Source organism: Tachypleus tridentatus, chromosome 10 (assembly GCF_004210375.1).
Source record: "Tachypleus tridentatus isolate NWPU-2018 chromosome 10, ASM421037v1, whole genome shotgun sequence".
NCBI classification, from domain to species: domain Eukaryota; kingdom Metazoa; phylum Arthropoda; class Merostomata; order Xiphosura; family Limulidae; genus Tachypleus; species Tachypleus tridentatus.
The window spans coordinates 189,142,985-189,165,422 of NC_134834.1; the positions used below are offsets into that span (position 1 = coordinate 189,142,985).

The following is a 22,438-nucleotide window of genomic DNA, read 5'->3' on the forward strand; positions in this document are numbered from 1 at the left end:
TTTTTAAGAAACCTTTTAGCTGTTATATGCAAAATATTATGAGATATAGTACATATTTTATGAGACAGAAAGCGCTTCAGTCCTTCAAATTGACCGATAAAGACAACAATTACAACGGACAAACATTTTTTTTATAATTCCATATAAATTTAAGCTAGCGTGTGTTAACAAGAATCTCAATATTTTGAGTTAACAGCGAACTCTACGTGTCCGAAAATCGTTACATATTATTCACTTACCCTCTGCATAATCATAACGGGAAAAACGTATTTGTGGGAGAGTGGTAAGTTTACGACTTATAACGCTAAAATCCGGGGTTCGATTCCCCGTGATAGACAAAGCAGCTAGATCAACGTGGCTTTGCTCTAAAAGAAACAAACTAACATGAAAAGCTACTCAAGCTAGCCGTCCTTAATTTTTAAATCATAGACTAAACTGCACACCCGCCGTCAACTCTTAGTCCACTCTTAACTAACGAATAGTTGGATTGACCGTAACATTGTAACGTCCCCATAGTTGTTCAGTAAAGGGATTCGACTGATAGATTGTTTCACTTTTAGATGGTCATCAAAGTTGCTAGATTCTCGTGGCATCGTATAAAATACTATAGAAAAATATTGTGATCTTAATGTGACGCGCCGTCTAGCTAACATCTGCATGCAAAAATTGAAAATATAGCCCATAATAACATCACGTCTTTTCTTACAATCGATAGATATTTTCTAACCGGAAATAAGAACTTTTAAAAAACAGAAACAAAAAAAAAAAACACGAATGTAATTTTGCGTTTCGGGTTTAAATCTTTTTCGTATCGAATCAAATATCTGCACGACTTTAATCTTAAAAAGCAGTAAATGCTATTAATATGGTTACGATAAATACAGTTTGATGGGTTAGTAATTCTAGGATTACGTTTCATGACAGTTCGACGGGCGTAGATAGCCCTCTTGGGGTCCGGCATGGCCAGGTGGGTTAAGGCGTGCGACTCGTAATTTGAGGTTCGCGGGTTCGCATCCCCGTCGCACCAAACATGTTCGCTTTTTCAGCCGTGGGGGCGTTATAATGTGACGGTCAATCCCTCTAGTCTTACACTGCAAAATTAGGGACGGCTAGCGCAGATAGTCCTCGAGTAGCTTTGCGCGAAATTCATAAACAAAAAACAAACAATAGCCCTCGTATAGCATTGCTCGAAATTCAAAACAAACCAAACAGTTCGACGGGGTCTGTAATTTTAGGATCAAGTTTGCGACAGCTCGGTGGGGCCGGTAATTCTAGTATTAAATCCATATATGTTTCGAAAATTCGTTGCAACGATAATTCCAAGATTAAGATTGCATGTTTAAGAAACTTAAATGAACTTTCTTAGCAAACCCTTTATTTATTTCACAGCACCATTCTGATGCCCAAATTAGAGGTGGGCTTCATATTCCTCCCACTGGCTCAGCTGAGAGTCTAAATGGCTCACAACGCTAAAAACCGGGTTTCGAATGAAGTCCATTACGTGGCCTTGTGTTTAAAAACAAACAAATAGGCTTTATATATTTGATTCAGAAAATAATTAACACCAATAGTGCACATACTATAAACATGGTTCACTACGGTAGGTACAAAAACCATCTCAAGATACAATATTGATGACGAACTACAAAGAACCGATAAACTTAAGAATTTTAGTTTACATTAGTAGAGTAAATATTTTTAAAAAATCTAATCTTCTATTTGGGTCTTTCTGTATGAACTAAGGTATTCAGTTGAATTTCTTGCGTCTCAAACAAAATCGACATAAAAGACACGTGCTATCTTATTAGAAAAAACAAGAATAATACAGTAAAACGCAATCCACCGACAAACTTTCAAAAGTCTTTATATTGGGTTCCACCTGCTGTGCATTCCATAATAATCTAAGTTCGGCGGAAGCAGATCCGAAATGTGGAATTGCTGTACACTTAGAAACTTTACGAAACACAAAAAAAAAATGGCAGACCGAACAATGGGAAAGTAAAGACAATGAACACTTTACTTTCAAATCTTAAGCAAAAGCAATCAATATTCGCACTCAAGCATAAGTATCGTTTTGAAACACGACCGTTAAGGACAGATATAAAGAGACCAAAAAAAAGTTCTTTCGTCTGAAAAAGTAGTTTGGAAACGTTGTTCTAGTTTGTTATGCACACCTGCTCGTTTCTGACCACACCGTTTTGATATAAGTGGTCCTGCTCGTTACTGACCACACCGTTTCGATATAAGTGGTCCTGCTCGTTACTGACCACACCGTTTCGATATAAGTGGTCCTGCTCGTTACTGACCACGCCGTTTCGACATAAATGGTCCTGCTATTTTCTGACCACATAATTGTGATATAACTGATCCTGCTCGTTTCTGAGTACACCGTTTCGATATAACTGGTTCTGCTTGTTTCTGACCATGCCGTTTCGACATACCTGGTTCTGCTCGTTTCTAACTACACCGTATCGATATAACTGGTACTACTCGCTTATGACCTCCCTTTTCGATATAATTGGGACTCATGATCAGATGGTTAGGTGCTCGACTCTTATTCTAAGGATCGCGAGCACGAATCCACGTTGACCAAACATAATCGGCCTATCAACTGTGGGAGCCATTACAATGGTACGGTAAATCCCACTATTTGTTGGTAAAAGAGTAGCCCAAGAGTTGGCGGTGGGTGGTAATGACTATCTGCCTTCTCTCTAGTCTTATACTGCTGAATTAAGGACGATTAGCGCAGATAGCCCTTGTGTAGCATTACGTGAAATTAAAAAAAAAAAACAATACACAAACGCCATCTTTAAAATGTGCTAGAAAACAAAAGAATCAATCATTGTAACAAACTGTTTTGTTTATGACAAGGAGCTAACAGTAAAAATTGAAAAGGAGTCTTTGGTGGGCCTCAATACGATTTTAATTAAGCCCATTCACATCTCATGATAACGAAAAACCTTAAAATGAGCAGAGGAAAAGTATATAATAATATAAATGTGAAAAACCAGAACTCGAAACTGGAAAAAATTATTTGTTAGTTCGAAGTCAAGGTACAGGAGACAGTATCTGCAGAAGCGCGAAATTCGGTGGTACGACTGAAGTACACAGTTTTCTTCCACGTGATTATACGGTTACTCAAACACACTGCAGTGACAAACACGCCAGGAAATCTTTCATTAAAAGTGAGTTTATAGTAAGAGCTATTTTATATGCGTTGAATTATATGCAGTAAAATACATTAATCATCGTATATGTACCTTAATAAAGAAGTCAGAATGTGTTGAACTAAACACCCTTCTAGTTTAAGAAATAAAGCAGTCGGAATGTGTTGAACTATACACCTTCTAACACCTCAAATAAAGGAGTCAGGATGTGCCGAACCAAACACCCTTCTAGTTTAACAAATAAAGCAATCAGAATGTGTTGAACTAAACACCCTTCTAACACCTCAAATAAAGAAGTCAGAACGTGTTTGAACTAAACACCCTTCTAGTTTAAGAAATAAAGCAGTCGGAATGTGTTGAACTAAACACCCTTCTAACACCTCAAATAAAGGAGTCAGAATGTGTTGAACTGAACACCATTCTAGGCTAACAATAAAGGAGTCAGAATGTGCTGAACTAAACACCATTCTAACCTAAAAATATAAAGGAGTCAGAATTTGTTGAACTAAACATCCTTCTAGCCATAAATAAAGGAGTCAGAATGTGTTTAACTAAACACCATTCTAGGCTAACATATAAAGCAGTCAGAATGTGTTGATCTAAACACCCTTCTAACCTAACATATAAAGGAGTCAGAATGTGTTGAACAAAATAACATTTTTCAACACTTTTCACATGACATTAATACAACACCTACCTGATTTTGATAGATTACGTTTGAAAAAAGCTAATCCCAATACTTATGTCACATGACAAGTATAATTAATTGTAATTATGATACTTTATTAAACTTCTTGTCGCTACTTATAAAACTTACTCTGAAATGTTCCTTAAGTTTCTTTATTGTAATGCTTCTGGATATAACAACAATGCCTCTCTGTAGGAGCCAACGTAATAAAATCTGAGAAAAAATACAAATTTATAGATAAACAATGTAGAAAGAAATAAAACCGACGAGTAATGATAAAGAAAATAACATTAAAAAAATTCAACTCCAGACTGTTTAGTTAGTTAACATAAGTGTAATAACAAATTGTGTTTAGTTAGTTAACATAAGTGTAATAACAAATTGTGTTTAGTTAGTTAACATAAATGTAATAACAAATTGTGTTTGGTTAGTTAACATAAGTGTAATAACAAATTGTGTTTGGTTAGTTAATATAAGTGTAATAACAAATTGTGTTTAGTTAGTTAATATAAGTGTAATAACAAATTGTGTTGGGTTAGTTAATATAAGTGTAATAACAAATTGTGTTTAGTTAGTTAATATAAGTGTAATAACAAATTGTGTTTGGTTAGTTAATATAAGTGTAATAACAAATTGTGTTTGGTTAGTTAATATAAGTGTAATAACAAATTGTGTTTAGTTAGTTAATATAAGTGTAATAACAAATTGTGTTTAGTTAGTTAATATAAGTGTAATAACAAATTGTGTTTAGTTTGTTAATATAAGTGTAATAACAAATTGTGTTTGGTTAGTTAATATAAGTATAATAACAAATTGTGTTTAGTTAGTTAATATAAGTGTAATAACAAATTGTGTTTGGTTAGTTAATATAAGTATAATAACAAATTGTGTTTAGTTTGTTAATATAAGTGTAATAACAAATTGTGTTTGGTTAGTTAATATAAGTGTAATAACAAATTGTGTTTGGTTAGTTAATATAAGTGTAATAACAAATTGTGTTTGGTTAGTTAATATAAGTGTAATAACAAATTGTGTTTGGTTAGTTAATATAAGTGTAATAACAAATCAGGTTTGGTTAGTTAATATAAGTGTAATAACAAATTGTGTTTGGTTAGTTAATATAAGTGTAATAACAAATTGTGTTTAGTTTGTTAATATAAGTGTAATAACAAATTGTGTTTGGTTAGTTAATATAAGTGTAATAGCAAATTGTGTTTAGTTTGTTAATATAAGTGTAACAACAAATTGTGTTTGGTTAGTTAATATAAGTGTAATAGCAAATTGTGTTTAGTTTGTTAATATAAGTGTAATAACAAATTGTGTTTGGTTAGTTAATATAAGTGTAATAACAAATTGTGTTTAGTTTGTTAATATAAGTGTAACAACAAATTGTGTTTGGTTAGTTAATATAAGTGTAATAGCAAATTGTGTTTAGTTTGTTAATATAAGTGTAATAACAAATTGTGTTTGGTTAGTTAATATAAGTGTAATAACAAATTGTGTTTAGTTTGTTAATATAAGTGTAATAACAACTTGTGTTTAGTTTGTTAATATAAGTGTAATAACAAATTGTGTTTGGTTAGTTAATATAAGTGTAATAACAAATTGTGTTTAGTTTGTTAATATAAGTGTAATAACAAATTGTGTTTGGTTAGTTAATATAAGTGTAATAACAAATTGTGTTTGGTTAGTTAATATAAGTGTAATAACAAATTGTGTTTAGTTTGTTAATATAAGTGTAATAACAAATTGTGTTTAATTTGTTAATATAAGTATAATAACAAATTGTGTTTGGTTAGTTAATATAAGTGTAATAACAAATTGTGTTTAGTTTGTTAATATAAGTGTAATAACAAATTGTGTTTGGTTAGTTAATATAAGTGTAATAACAAATTGTGTTTGGTTAATTAATATAAGTGTAATAACAAATTGTGTTTGGTTAGTTAATATAAGTGTAATAACAAATTGTGTTTGGTTAGTTAATATAAGTGTAATAACAAATTGTGTTTAGTTAGTTAATATAAGTGTAATAACAAATTGTGTTTAGTTAGTTAATATAAGTGTAATAACAAATTGTGTTTGGTTAGTTAATATAAGTGTAATAACAAATTGTGTTTAGTTAGTTAATATAAGTGTAATAACAAATTGTGTTTGGTTAGTTAATATAAGTGTAATAACAAATTGTGTTTGGTTAGTTAATATAAGTGTAATAACAAATTGTGTTTGGTTAGTTAATATAAGTGTAATAACAAATTGTGTTTGGTTAGTTAATATAAGTGTAATAACAAATTGTGTTTGGTTATTTAATATAAGTGTAATAACAAATTGTGTTTAGTTTGTTAATATAAGTGTAATAACAAATTGTGTTTGGTTAGTTAATATAAGTGTAATAGCAAATTGTGTTTAGTTTGTTAATATAAGTGTAACAACAAATTGTGTTTAGTTTGTTAATATAAGTGTAATAACAAATTGTGTTTGGTTAGTTAATATAAGTGTAATAACAAATTGTGTTTAGTTTGTTAATATAAGTGTAACAACAAATTGTGTTTAGTTTGTTAATATAAGTGTAATAGCAAATTGTGTTTAGTTTGTTAATATAAGTGTAATAACAAATTGTGTTTGGTTAGTTAATATAAGTGTAATAACAAATTGTGTTTAGTTTGTTAATATAAGTGTAATAACAACTTGTGTTTGGTTAGTTAATATAAGTGTAATAACAAATTGTGTGTGGTTAGTTAATATAAGTGTAATAACAAATTGTGTTTGGTTAGTTAATATAAGTATAATAACAAATTGTGTTTGGTTAGTTAATATAAGTGTAATAACAAATTGTGTTTAGTTTGTTAATATAAGTGTAATAACAAATTGTGTTTGGTTAGTTAATATAAGTGTAATAACAAATTGTGTTTGGTTAGTTAATATAAGTGTAATAACAAATTGTGTTTGGTTAGTTAATATAAGTGTAATAACAAATTGTGTTTGGTTAGTTAATATAAGTGTAATAACAAATTGTGTTTAGTTAGTTAATATAAGTGTAATAACAAATTGTGTTTGGTTAGTTAATATAAGTGTAATAACAAATTGTGTTTGGTTAGTTAATATAAGTGTAATAACAAATTGTGTTTAGTTAGTTAATATAAGTGTAATAACAAATTGTGTTTGGTTAGTTAATATAAGTGTAATAACAAATTGTGTTTGGTTAGTTAATATAAGTGTAATAACAAATTGTGTTTGGTTAGTTAATATAAGTGTAATAACAAATTGTGTTTGGTTAGTTAATATAAGTGTAATGACAAATTGTGTTTGGTTAGTTAATATAAGTGTAATAACAAATTAATTTAATTATTTCGTTTAGTTAAATTAGCCGGAACTTATGTAACCATTAAAGTAGATGTGAGAGGTTAAGTCCTATATTAAAACTGAGGTTAAATTCTATATTCAAACTTTGGATTGGTAAAGGCAATAAAGGACCAAAATCTTTTGTTTTCTGTTTTTTTTCAAATATTTTAAACAGTTTACTGACTTCGTTGTAGATGTGAATAGGTAAACCAAGAACTGAACAGAGAACTTTTTTTTCTATTCGCCGGTTTATCGATGTTATAAACAGAGATTGTTGGCTCAGCTACGGATGTGAATAGGTAAGTGAAGTAGAGGACAGAGGACTTACCAGTTCGGCGGTTTTTCGATGTTATAAACAGGAATTGTTGGCTTAGCTATGGATGTGAATAGATAAGTAAAGTAGAGGACAGAGGACTTACCAGTTCGGCGGTTTTTCGATGTTATAAACAGGAATTGTTGGCTTAGCTATGGATGTGAATAGATAAGTAAAGTAGAGGACAGAGGACTTACCTGTTCGGCGGTTTTTCGATGTTATAAACAGAGATTGTTGACTTAGCTATGGATGTGAATAGGTAAGTCAAGTAGAGGACAGAGGACTTACCAGTTCGGCGGTTTTTCGATGTTATAAACAGAGATTGTTGGATTAGGTATGGATGTGAATAGATAAGTCAAGTAGAGGACAGAGGACTTACCAGTTCGGCGGTTTTTCGATGTTATGAACAGAGATTGTTGGATTAGCTATGGATGTGAATAGATAAGTCAAGTGGAGGACAGAGAACTTACCTGTTCGGCGGTTTTTCGATGTTTTAAACACAGAGGAATTAAGACTTTGTCGTTGGATGGTGTTTGATTTTCATTAACATATCTGAAAGTACATAAAATGTAGTTAAAAAAAGTACTTAGCGTAAGATAAAAGATATTGTTGAAATGAAAAAAATTCATTGAAAGGACAGAAAGAACATTATAAAAGGGTTAGCCCAACCATGTTTAATGTTGCGAAACCTTCAATGAGACTTCTGTGATGAATCGATTTCAATGGCCTATATTCTCTGTAACCGAATGGAACGACGATAGGTTTACAGATTAACAACGTAAAAAAAAGAAGTTCGATCCCCTGCGGTGTAATTAGTACTGTTATCCCACTGTATTGTTCCGCACGATAACATACACCAGCACCGACAGATTTTGTCTCCAACTGTATCATTCTTGAACCACGAGATGCCTTTCATTAGCTGTACCCAACTTCTCAGAGATTCACAGAGTACGTTTAATAAGATGTGACACTGAAATCTGGAGTCTGATCCCTGTAATTGCCTCCATCCAGGCTGCCCGAGTATTCCTAGGTTAATCTCAAACTTATGAACGCTAAAAGCCTGAAATTTATTCCCCCTCGTTGGTTTAACCCAAATAGTCGATACTGAAACCTGGCGCTATTACGCCCACTTCCAATAGTTCAGCGATAAGGTTAATAATTTACGACTGTAAAATTTCCGAGTTCGATACCAGCCACTTACTCGATGGAGCTTCGCGCTATATAAAGATCATTCTTCGAAGTCAGAGACATTAAAAGTGTAATCTGTTTGAAAATATAAAAAAGAACTGAAGGAAACGATAAAAACTGATGGTTTATCCTTTCAATTTTTCCAACTGGTAAAAAATGAACCATTAAAGGACTTGAAAACATACCAACATACAATCGAAACACAATATTATCATTCGTATTGTATTGATATGTGTCTCAGTCTGATATCCATGTGAAGGTCTCTAGTAACTGTAATCACTCATTTCTCAGATAATTTAATCTGTTCGTTTTTGTCGGTAAACAATTACCCTGTAACTGGCGTTCGTATTGAAACACGAGTTTTGTTTATGTTGGATTTCGCGTCAAAGCTACTCCTAAGCTATATGCGCAAGCCGTCCGTAACTTTGAAGTAACAGACTACAGGGAAGGAAGAAAGTTAACACCACCCACCGCCAACTCTACGGCTACTCTCGTGAGACGGAAAAGCGGTATTACAGTTACTTTTATAACGCACTCATGACCAAGAAAGTGTGTGGCGCGATTTGTTATTTTTTTACGGTAACGGGACGCGAATCACAGAAACGTAGCCTTGCAGTTTGGTACGTTAATTTATTACTCTGGAAACACGAAAAAGAGACACATACATATGTATATAATTATATTTTGTTTCTTTTTTTACGCTACTTTAATTACACGAACAGTACTCACTTAGAGATTTCAGAATTCGAGTCCACTGACCCCAAAGGCAAATAAGCCGTAAATGTGATGTTCTGACGTGAGCAGTACTCGTAAAGACGAGACTGGGACGAGTAGGCGTGGCATTCTACCTGTGAGAAAACACAAGAAAGTATAACAAAATAATCATTTTATTCTACTTGGCATAGAAAAAGTCATACTATATATATATATACTACTACCTCATCTATCGACATTACTCTAGAAACAGGCCCGGCATGGCCAGGTGATTAGGGCGCTAGACTCGAAGTCCGAGGGTCGAGGGTTTGAATCCCCATCACACCAAACCTGCTCGTTCTTTCAGCCGTGGGAGCGTTATAATGTGATGGTAAATCCCACTATTCGTTCGTAAAAGACTAGCCCAAGAGTTGGCGGTGGATGGTGATGACTAGCTGCCTTCCCTCTAGTCTTACACTGCTAAATTAGGGATAGCTAGCGTAGATAGCCTTCGTGTAGCTTTGCGAGAAATTCCGAAACAAAACAAAAAATAATCTAGAAATAATAGGCCCTCTTGTTTAACTCCATCCACCCTCAGTGCCTACCTGTTAAGTCTGAAGACTTGTAATGTTAAAAACTGGGTTTCGATTCCCGTCATTCAGTTGTGTAGCTTCGTACTAATAACAAAGAAACACTTTTAATTGTTTGGTATGAAGTGATTTTTAAATTAAAGAAGCCCTTATGATAAACACGAGTTAAACGGTTAAGTCGCAGACTAAAGATTCAGGTGCATCCATATGTCAGGTATATTTAGAACTGTACTCCCAAGGTTAAGGTCTCTCCATATGCCAGATATATTTACGACTGTACTCCCAAAATTAAGGTCTATCCATATGTCAGGTATATTTAGAACTGTACTCCCAAAGTTAAGGTCTATCCATATGTCAGGTATATTTAGAATTGTACTCCCAAAGTTAAGGTCTATTCATATGTCAGGTATATTTAGAACTGTACTCCAAAGGTTCAGGTGTGTCCGATTATCAGTTACATTTAGGATTGCTGAATAGAAAGAGATAAACCTGTTAGAGAAACCCACTGTCCTTGTATCTACGTTTAATCAAATAGCGTAAATGTCAGAACTGTAACATTTCCCAGGCAAAATATTTAAACAGTGTGTTCAGTTGGAACACCGTGGTACAATCCACTGGTCAGCACACTAACCACTACAGAATACCAAATTCGTTTAAGTTAAGAATAAAGGCACAATACATTTCTCTATTTTGTTTGTGTTTTGGATTCCGCGCAAAGAAACACGAGGGTTATATGCGCTAGCTGTCCCTAATTAAGTGTATAATACTACAGGGAATACAGCTAGTCATCACTATCCATCGCCAACTCTTGGCCTACTCTTTTACAAAAGAATAGTGGGATTGACTGTCTCATTATAACGCTCCCACGGCTGAAAGGGCAAGCACGTTTGGTGTGACGGGGATTCAAACCCGAGACCCTCACATTACGAGGAGAGCGCCCAAACCACGTGGCCGTGCTGAGGCCTATTTTCTACTTTAACAAGCAATAGAAAAAAAAGTTGTGAGGTGAAGAGTGTAAATATTTTGCGAAATGAAAAAAAAAAGTCAATTTTGGCTGAGGAATGTCACATTTTATATTTTAATAATAATTAAAGTAATAAAACAAATCAGTTATTAACTGTTAATACCATAATAATTAAAGTAATAAAACAAATCAGTTATTAACTGTTAATACCATAATGATTAAAGTAATAAAACAAATCAGTTATTAACTGTTAATACCATAATAATTAAAGTATTAACACAAATCAGTTATCAACTACCAATACCATAATAATTAAAGTAATAAAACAAATCAGTTATTAACTGTTAATACCATAATAATTAAAGTATTAAAACAAATCAGTTATTAACTGTTAATACCATAATAATTAAAGTAATAAAACAAATCAGTTATTAACTGTTAATACCATAATAATTAAAGTAATAAAACAAACCAGTTATTAACTACCAATACAATAATAATTAAAGTAATAAAACAAATCAGTTATTAACTACCAATACAATAATAATTAAAGTAATAAAACAAATCAGTTATTAACTGTTAATACCATAATAATTAAAGTAATAAAACAAATCAGTTATTAACTACCAATACCATAATAATTAAAGTAATAAAACAAATCAGTTATTAACTGTTAATACCATAATAATTAAAGTAATAAAACAAATCAGTTATTAATTACCAATACCATAATAATTAAAGTAATAAAACAAATCAGTTATTAACTGTTAATACAATAATAATTAAAGTAATAAAACAAATCAGTTATTAACTGTTAATACCATAATAATTAAAGTAATAAAACAAATCAGTTATTAACTGTTAATACAATAATAATTAAAGTATTAACACAAATCAGTTATTAACTACCAATACCATAATAATTAAAGTAATAAAACAAATCAGTTATTAACTGTTAATACCATAATAATTAAAGTATTAAAACAAATCAGTTATTAACTGTTAATACCATAATAATTAAAGTATTAAAACAAATCAGTTATTAACTGTTAATACCATAATAATTAAAGTAATAAAACAAATCAGTTATTAACTGTTAATACCATAATAATTAAAGTAATAAAACAAACCAGTTATTAACTACCAATACAATAATAATTAAAGTAATAAAACAAATCAGTTATTAACTACCAATACAATAATAATTAAAGTAATAAAACAAATCAGTTATTAACTGTTAATACCATAATAATTAAAGTAATAAAACAAATCAGTTATTAACTACCAATACCATAATAATTAAAGTAATAAAACAAATCAGTTATTAACTGTTAATACCATAATAATTAAAGTAATAAAACAAATCAGTTATTAATTACCAATACCATAATAATTAAAGTAATAAAACAAATCAGTTATTAACTACCAATACAATAATAATTAAAGTAATAAAACAAATCAGTTATTAACTGTTAATACAATAATAATTAAAGTAATAAAACAAATCAGTTATTAACTGTTAATACCATAATAATTAAAGTAATAAAACAAATCAGTTATTAACTGTTAATACAATAATAATTAAAGTAATAAAACAAATCAGTTATTAACTGTTAATACCATAATAATTAAAGTAATAAAACAAATCAGTTATTAACTGTTAATACCATAATAATTAAAGTAATAAAACAAATCAGTTATTAATTACCAATACCATAATAATTAAAGTAATAAAACAAATCAGTTATTAACTGTTAATACCATAATAATTAAAGTAATAAAACAAATCAGTTATTAACTGTTAATACAATAATAATTAAAGTAATAAAACAAATCAGTTATTAACTGTTAATACCATAATAATTAAAGTAATAAAACAAATCAGTTATTAACTGTTAATACCATAATAATTAAAGTAATAAAACAAATCAGTTATTAACTGTTAATACCATAATAATTAAAGTAATAAAACAAATCAGTTATTAATTACCAATACCATAATAATTAAAGTAATAAAACAAATCAGTTATTAACTGTTAATACCATAATAATTAAAGTAATAAAACAAATCAGTTATTAACTGTTAATACAATAATAATTAAAGTAATAAAACAAATCAGTTATTAACTGTTAATACCATAATAATTAAAGTAATAAAACAAATCAGTTATTAACTGTTAATACAATAATAATTAAAGTAATAAAACAAATAAGTTATTAACTGTTAATACCATAATAATTAAAGTAATAAAACAAATCAGTTATTAACTGTTAATACCATAATAATTAAAGTAATAAAACAAATCAGTTATTAATTACCAATACCATAATAATTAAAGTAATAAAACAAATCAGTTATTAACTGTTAATACCATAATAATTAAAGTAATAAAACAAATCAGTTATTAACTGTTAATACAATAATAATTAAAGTAATAAAACAAATCAGTTATTAACTGTTAATACCATAATAATTAAAGTAATAAAACAAATCAGTTATTAACTGTTAATACCATAATAATTAAAGTAATAAAACAAATCAGTTATTAACTGTTAATACCATAATAATTAAAGTAATAAAACAAATCAGTTATTAATTACCAATACCATAATAATTAAAGTAATAAAACAAATCAGTTATTAACTGTTAATACCATAATAATTAAAGTAATAAAACAAATCAGTTATTAACTGTTAATACAATAATAATTAAAGTAATAAAACAAATCAGTTATTAACTGTTAATACCATAATAATTAAAGTAATAAAACAAATCAGTTATTAACTGTTAATACAATAATAATTAAAGTAATAAAACAAATAAGTTATTAACTGTTAATACCATAATAATTAAAGTAATAAAACAAATCAGTTATTAACTGTTAATACCATAATAATTAAAGTAATAAAACAAATCAGTTATTAATTACCAATACCATAATAATTAAAGTAATAAAACAAATCAGTTATTAACTGTTAATACCATAATAATTAAAGTAATAAAACAAATCAGTTATTAACTGTTAATACAATAATAATTAAAGTAATAAAACAAATCAGTTATTAACTGTTAATACCATAATAATTAAAGTAATAAAACAAATCAGTTATTAACTGTTAATACCATAATAATTAAAGTATTAAAACAAATCAGTTATTAACTGTTAATACAATAATAATTAAAATAATAAAACAAATCAGTTATTAACTACCAATACCATAATAATTAAAGTAATAAAACAAATCAGTTATTAACTACCAATACCATAATAATTAAAGTAATAAAACAAATCAGTTATTAACTGTTAATACAATAATAATTAAAGTAATAAAACAAATCAGTTATTAACTACCAATACCATAATAATTAAAGTAATAAAACAAATCAGTTATTAACTGTTAATACCATAATAATTAAAGTATTAAAACAAATCAGTTAATAACTGCCAAACCATAATAATTAAAGTAATAAAACAAATCAGTTATTAACTGCCAATACACGATTTCCACACATTTGTTTTATGAAGCAGAACGAGGTTTGATATAGAAATGCTTGTAAGTAGATATGTGTTCGTGTTTGTATTGTGACATTTTCCCTGGATTTATGTTCTCAACATTCCTGATGTACCCTCTCCCAATACTATACATATTATTTTACCCATTGACTGATGAGTTCAGGTTTATTGAATTATTTGTGTATGCATATATATATTAATAATAATAACAGGTCTTAAACGAAAACGTTTGCACCAAGCCATAGGCTATAATGTTATCTATAGAATACCAGACCAGGTCTTATCCTCACATTATGGTCTACAACTTGACGACCTTTCTTTATTATGCAAAATTTTTGTTTCTAAGGCTTGTTTTGTATTATAAATACATTTTATTTTGTGATAGGTTTGGTCTTGGCGTTTGTGACTTTTTTTCCTCTAAATATTAACTTAACTGCTAGCTTATGTTCATGTGTACATTACGGACACATATATACATATAAACTCATGTAATTAGGCTTAATCCACGAGTACTACATATATAAAGAGTAAAACGTCCTGAGATAACTTTCAAGTTTTATCCATCTCTTCCTTTAGGGATTACTTTGTCATTTAAACTTGTGTGAAATTTATTAAAGAGTCACCCAATGGTACAGCTGTCAGTGTACGGACTTAAAACGCTAAAATCAAGGGTTCGATTTACCTCGGTAGACTCAGTAGATAGCTCGATGCGGCTTAGCTATAAGAAAACACATATACATTCTTCCAACGGTTGTGCGGGTTCGCATCCCCGTCGCGCCAAACATGCTCGCCGTTTCAGTCGTGGGAGCGTTATAATGTGACGGTCAATCCCACTATTCGTTGGTAAAAGAGTAGCCCAAGAGTTGGCGGTGGGTGGTGATGACTAGCTGCCTTTCCTCTAGTCTTACACTGCTAAATTAGGGACGGCTAGCACAGATAGCCCTCGAGTAGCTTTGTGCGAAATTCAAAAACAAACAAAACAAACCAACATTTGTGTTTGTTTTTAGTTAAGAACAATGTTCCACATTGCACTGTGCTCACCACGGGTATTCAAATCCTGTTTGTTTTTTAACGGACAATTCCAGTGCTAAACCACCGGGAAGCGCTAATTGTTGAGAACTAACATGCTGCACAAGGTATAAGGGCATTATTGTTTCCTGTAGCTTAAGAATAAAAGATAAATACGAGAAAACAGAAGGTGTTTGTAACGTACAAATAGTTGGAAACTACGAAACACCCATAGGAAAAACTATAGCGAAGGAAAATTCGTAAAAACATAGACTGCCAACAGAGCTAATAAGTACGAGATCACAACTTGAATAAATGAGACAACAACAAAAATAATGTGTTTATAAGATTCAGTTGCGGTTTGGTGCTTGAAAAATAATCCATATAATTTATGTTATTTCATGTGAACTATTGACCCTCTACAAAATACTTCCCCTCACAGTTTCAATTATCTTATCATTATCATTATTATTTTAATGACACTCGGTAAACGTTTCTTGTCTGAGATACGATACGCCACCTGGATTCCAAGTAAAATTTCTCATGGTAAAGAAGCCTCGTCACCAAAGCTTTAGAAACTGTCAGCTGCTACTTTGCTTACTCGTGTATTCTCTATGTAGTTATAGTTACGTATTGTGGTGCTCCTGATTAGTTATACTTCATTCGCTTTACATTTTTTTTCGTCTGTGAGGATTTAACTTGGATTTTCACTTTCTGTATATTTCACTGGTTTATTTTCAACCTCGTATGTGTCTCTGTGGGAACCACAGCAGTATCACTAACTCTAAAAGGCTTTATTCCCTTTGTCCCTCTGTTGACGAGAATGCTTTCATTCTCCTTTTTTGGTAATACTAAACAATATACATTGTCGCTTAGCAACAAAACTATTACCTGATTGTTCTTAGGCCAACTACGGTGTTTATGTCGTATGCTCAATATTCATATTGATTTGTTAGAAAGGTTTATTTTTTATTCATTTTTTATAACTTCAGTGATATAACTGTAAAATAGTTTATTTCAGACGTTTTATGATATTGAATTGTAGCCAAAAGCAAAAGAAAAAAATTACCAAGTAGTATTTCAGCTAAGCCTTACGTTATGTATTATGCCTAATATTTAAATTAGACTACCAATAGGCCTACTATTACTGAAGTTATAGAGCTTGTTTGTTTTGTCATTGTGCACAAAGCTACACAAAGGGCTATCTGTGCTCTGCCCACCATAGATATCAAAACCAAGTTTGTAGCATTATAAGTCCGTAACATACCGCTGTGTCACTTGGGGGTACGTTTGTTTTTTAATTTTACACAAAGCTAGTTGAGAAATATCTGCGCTAGCCGTCCCTAATTTAGAAGTGTAAAACTAGAGAGAGGGAAACAGGTAATTATAACACCCACCACCAACTCTGTGGCTACTCTTTTACTAACGAATAGTGAAACTGACCTTCATCTTATAACACCCTCCCCCCACGGCTGAAAGGACGAGCATGTTTGGTGCGATGGATATTCGAACCCGCAACCCTCAGATTACGAGTAGAGTACTCTAATTTGGATGGGTTAAAATAAATAGCTTCTAAAAATACGTTCATAACATGTTATAATTAAGGTTGTTGGATAATTCATTTTGTTTAGTTTCGAATTTTATCATATTTTAAGACTCTTAGTTTTAAATGCTTCGACAGCTTTGTTACGTTAATTTTGCGCCACGTCGTATGTTGTTACATTTGAATTAAAGAGAACTGTTCTTGTGAAAAATATACAACAGCAGATGAAAAACACTAACTTCATTTTTAAATAATGACAGCGTCTCGGGCTAAGGCCCTTCATTAGATGTTAGCTAAAAATCATTGAAAACTCCCTCGGTGGACAACAAATTCGAATGACAGCAACAGAATAAACAATTGGGACATGTTATACACTAGCATCAAAACATTGTTGAGTAGATAAAACAAAGAATACAGTAAAACTGAGATAAACAGAACACAAAAAATGTGAATAAATTAAAAACAAAGAAGCAAAGAGAAAAGAAATAAGGGAAGATATAGTACCGTTTCGAAACAAAAATATAGTACCGTTTCGAAACAAAAATATAGTACCATTTCGAAACAAAAATACAGTACCGTTTCGAAACAAAAATACAGTACCGTTTCGAAACAAAAATATAATACCGTTTCAAAAAATATAGTACAATTTCGAAACAAAAATATAGTACCGTTTCGAAACAAAAATATAGTACCGTTTCTTTTCTGTGATTAAAAAGAGAAAGAAGAGAGAGAACCTAGGACACAGACATAAAGTTTAGGTCACAGTAAACAATTATAAAAACAATTACAGTTATTTTAGAAAGTGAGTGTATGTGTTATAGCAAAGCCACTTTGGATTATCTGATGTAACTTCCGCGGGAAAAAAGGAACACACCAGAAATCTACAATTTGTAATTATCCGAATGTATCATACGATGTCATAAATCAACACATTACAACTCCACATAATGGACTATCTGCACTCTGTAAATCTCCAGGAATCGAACTCCGGATCCTGACATTGTAACTCCATTAAAGATGATTGTGGCCGTAATCCTAGTAATATATTACGAGGTTTGGCTAGATTAGGAGATTTAAACTAATCATAAATCCGTATGCTTAAGAATAGCCTACATAATTATAGGGCGGAAGGCCCAGCCCACTGATTAGCGTATTGGGTTGTGGAGATGCTGTTCTGTGATTCGCGTTCTGTTACTGTAACAACAACAAAAAATCACGCTTCGCAATTTATACCATGGGTGCGTTGTAAGAATACCTATTGGATCTGTAGAACTATCCACAGTTTTTCTCTAGGTTAAAATACTTTTATTTACGTACCTCAGTAAATTGTTGCACGGGGAAAGTTCCGGGTGGGTGGGTTTGGCGTTTTATGGGGGAAGGTTCCGGTAATAGGACGAAAACAAAAGTCCGAGTATAATTCTCCATATTAATCTATCTACGTTGTGTTTAAAAAATACGAAAAAAACGTTCTCCATGTGACATAAGGCCTGAAAAGTTAGCGATGGGTAATGTTAACTAGCCGCCTTCCTATTGGTTTCTCACCTCAGTATTAAGGACGACATTCAACAACAACAATTTGTTCTTGAAACCCGGTTTCTAACTTATAAGACCGCGGACACACCGCTGGGATGGGGTAACACGAAAATATCACAAATGTAAAAATCAATGAATAATCAAGAGATTTTTGTGTGTTCTTTTTTTTTTAATTTTATAGCCAATAATATTAAAGAAACTATCTTTAAATGAGAAATTATATATGAAAATTTCGTTTAAAAAACACTTTACATAGAAGGTCGAAACGTTCGCTCTTCTATGTAAAAGTGTTTTCTCAGCCCAAACGAGCCGTTTTTGCATATAAATTTCTCAACAAGTGGGTTTCTCGTCATCACTGATATCTTTAAATGAAAAATGGAACATATCTTAAGTGAATCACACGTACATTGCGGAACAAAACCGAATAACGTAACGAAAATCTCGTTGCAATGCCATTAGTAAAACGCTTTCTATTCAATGATATGAAGGCTAAAGCAACAATTATAAAAGCAACGCATGAATATATATAGATGGTATATGTACAAAACCCTTGTGTGTTGTGAACTCTGTACGGTAAACACGTACTTAGAAAAACGGTGAGGTAACACTGACTGTTACTCTTTTAGCTTAACAAGAAAAGTTAGTAATTTTGTGTTCTGAAGTGCTATATTAGCGTTTCGTTTTCATCTTGTTTCTTCTTGAAAATGTCATAGTTTTAACAACCGGATCTGTCCAGATGACCCTTTATTCCTGATTCTGTTAGAATTTGTTCATTTATCTATACTCTTTTACCGCTTTCAAAATAACATAATCTTGATTGTAATGCAAGTGAAATTAAAAATATTTAGTTCGCACAATACTTATAAATACGTTTTCTACGTTGGTGAAAATTATATCTATTTCCTTCTTTTTTCCTTTCATTCCACATTGAACAAATACATTGTATTAAAACGATTTTAAGAGGCTCGTTACGTCGTTACAATCCATGACACCACGTCCAGCCATGTTATATCTAAATATCGTCTTTCTAGACAATAGCCTTGCAGCGTAATTTCTATTGTCGCGAAACTGTCATGTCCTAAACAAAATATAGCTCCCTGCATATTTTCCATATTCCACCTAAAGTTCGAGGAGGGCGATTTCTCAGTGTCTGTTTCAACAGATTGATCGCGCAGAAGTCCATATCCGCATTTTAAAATCACAATAAACACTTATAAAACTTAAGATATAAACAGTAACAACACTGAATAACTCAATTCTAACGAAACGTTGACGTTATGCCTGAAAAAATCATACTTTTTTCCAAATTTAGGATGCTTTATTAATCTAGATACGAACATTTCGATTTTTCTCAACTGTCTTATTTGTCCTAATTTAAAACATAAAACTAATATTATTGTTTTGTAATTAAGCAAAAAGCTATAGAATGTGGTGCTCAGCACGAGTATCGAAACACGATTTTAGCATTGTGTGTTTGCACACATAGCACTGTGCTACTAGGGGAGAAAAAAATACAATGATCATTTAGGCTAAAAATAGATTATAATTTACGAATGTACTTCCTTTATAACTTGTAGTAAAACCCTTTACAACGGTGAAGCCTAATTAATATGAATAACTTGGTTAATGGAGCCACAGAGTACACCACATACTCGTCGTTAGTGACGAGTATTTATATACTCTTGTACGGTAAACACTGTTTCACATATATCAGAATCGTGCCTTAAAAACGACGGACTTAGGAAAAATATATTAAAAAGAAAAGTGGACCAATATCGATACAGCACTTTATATTAATCACCCTGACCTCTATCGTAAAGGTTCACTCTAAATCAATCACCCTGACCTCTGTCGTAAAGGCGCACTCTAAATCAGTCACTCTGACCTCTGTTGCGTTATAAGCTCACAAACTTACCATTCCAAGTGAATTGATGCGCTAAACGACAGTGTAACGAGTTTTGTTTGATATACAAATTTTGTATTTACCTTCAGATTAAATGTAACATTAAACCGGACCGTCACTAATGATTTAAAACCAAAAAACATGTAGTTAAGAAAAAGGTAACTTAAAAATAGAGTTCTTGGGTCATTTCTGGTGATGTTAAACAGAAGTAATCTATATGAAATTTTGAGAAAACTGACATAATGTTGAAGAGAAACTCGTGTCTGCTATAGAACCGTCCGTATAGATGTAACATCTGCTGGTACCATTTCAGCGCTAGACATACAACAATGATGCCCTTCTGGCAGTTTGATATTCTTGTTGTAGCTAGTAGCAAGGGAAATCAGCCAGCCGGTAAAAGTGGACACTTGCTTGGAGCTAGTATGAGTCTGTGTAGTCGTAAAAAGTTTTGTTGCTATTATATTTTATGTCAAAAGCTATACTTTACTTGTGAATTTCCTTGAGAGTAAATCCACCGAATCTATCAACAACAACAAAACCTCTACTTTACAAAATAAGCTGGTCTCGTAATTCATTTTTTCAGGTGGTGTTTCGTCTTGGTGTTTTCAACCTAAACTACATCTTGTGCGACACGTGAGATCAAATGACCAGGTCAGAGATCCTTAAATTTAAAGTATGGAACATGGCATGTCATATTATTTTAGGGATAGTGACTAGAGAAAGGGCAAACAATGAACAGCATTTGCCGCCTATGCATCTACTCTTAACCAAATAGCGATACTAGGTTTTTACAGCCATAACAACACAAGGTCGAAAGCGCAGAGCGTATATGGCGGCAAATTGGGTCTCGAATCTTGGACCTATCCGATAAATTATGATTTCATCTATGGTCTGTTGTGGGACTTTCCTAGTAAATGTGTGCATGTGTGTGTGTGTGTGTGCGTGTAAGATAATTTTAACAGAAATATTCTTAATTTGTAGTTTTCACACCCTGAACTGTTTTTTTTTTTATCAGGACCAACGTGGGCATCGTGTTAAGATGTTAAACACCGAAGCAAAGGAAGCCTTTTTTTTTCATTCTAAATATACTAGAAATAATAATAACTTTTATTATATATATATATATTATAATATATGAGTATTGAAACTACTAAATCATTGTTTGTGTCTCGAATTTCGCGCAAACCCACACAAGGGCTATCTGCGTTAGCCGCCTCTACTTTAGCAGTGCAAGAGTAGATGGAAGACAGCTAGTCATCACCACCCACCGCCAACTCTTGGGTTACTCTTTTATCAACGAATAGTGGGACTAACCGTCACATTATGACGCCCCCACGGCTGAAAGAACGAGTGTGTTTGGTGCGACGGGGATTCAATCCCACGACCCTCAAATCACGAGTTGAGCGTCCAAAGCACCTGGCCGTGCTGAGGCCCATTCTCTACTTTAACAAGCAGTAGGAAAAATCTTGCGAGATGAAATGTGGACGTTCTCGGCATGAAACACCTGGCCATGCCGGCCCGAGAATCTATGGATAAACCAAAGGATTATAATAATTTATCACAGTTATTCTTCCTAAATGTTCACAAAATAAAGGTTTTTTCACACCTGTACGTTGGCAGGCTTGATTCTACCTTTCTGTCGTATCAGCTGGATCCGTTCGAGGTTAAAGTTAGAAAGTCCAATTGCCTTTGTCATTCCGCACTGAAAGGCGTCTTCCATGCCCTACACGTAACAAAAATAATTATTTGTTTTTATTTTAAAACTCTTTACTGGTATCTGATTCAATAAAACGACATATCTATCTATTTCGACCGAAACGTTAACTTACCTTCCAAGTTTGAATAAGGTCGTCTTCGTTGGTATCAACACAACCCCCTGGTGTTGTCGGGTCTTCAGAAGCTTTCTGCCAGTGATATGAAATATACAGATAAGGACACTCAGATAAATTATCTCCGTAACGAACCTCTTCTATAGTACAATTAGTCACTATTGT

The 22,438-nt window shown here is 31.6% G+C and overlaps 1 protein-coding gene across 6 annotated transcripts in view; it reads right to left on the reverse strand.

Moving 5' to 3' along the window:
* LOC143227805 (aldo-keto reductase family 1 member C3-like) overlaps positions 1-22,438 on the reverse strand; it is a 35,847-nt gene that overhangs the window by 8,470 nt on the left and 4,939 nt on the right. For all 6 annotated transcript variants that reach the window (XR_013015052.1, XR_013015053.1, XM_076459058.1 and 3 more), the window contains 5 exons: positions 22,274-22,348; positions 22,051-22,167; positions 9,425-9,543; positions 7,978-8,059; positions 3,985-4,068 (listed from right to left, as the gene is read on the reverse strand). Coding sequence is in view for 4 of the 6 variants with exons in the window: in XM_076459058.1 (XP_076315173.1) it covers positions 3,985-4,068; positions 7,978-8,059; positions 9,425-9,543; positions 22,051-22,167; positions 22,274-22,348 (477 nt within the window). In the remaining 2 variants the exon portion in view is untranslated. The remainder of the gene's footprint in view (positions 1-3,984; positions 4,069-7,977; positions 8,060-9,424; positions 9,544-22,050; positions 22,168-22,273; positions 22,349-22,438) is intronic.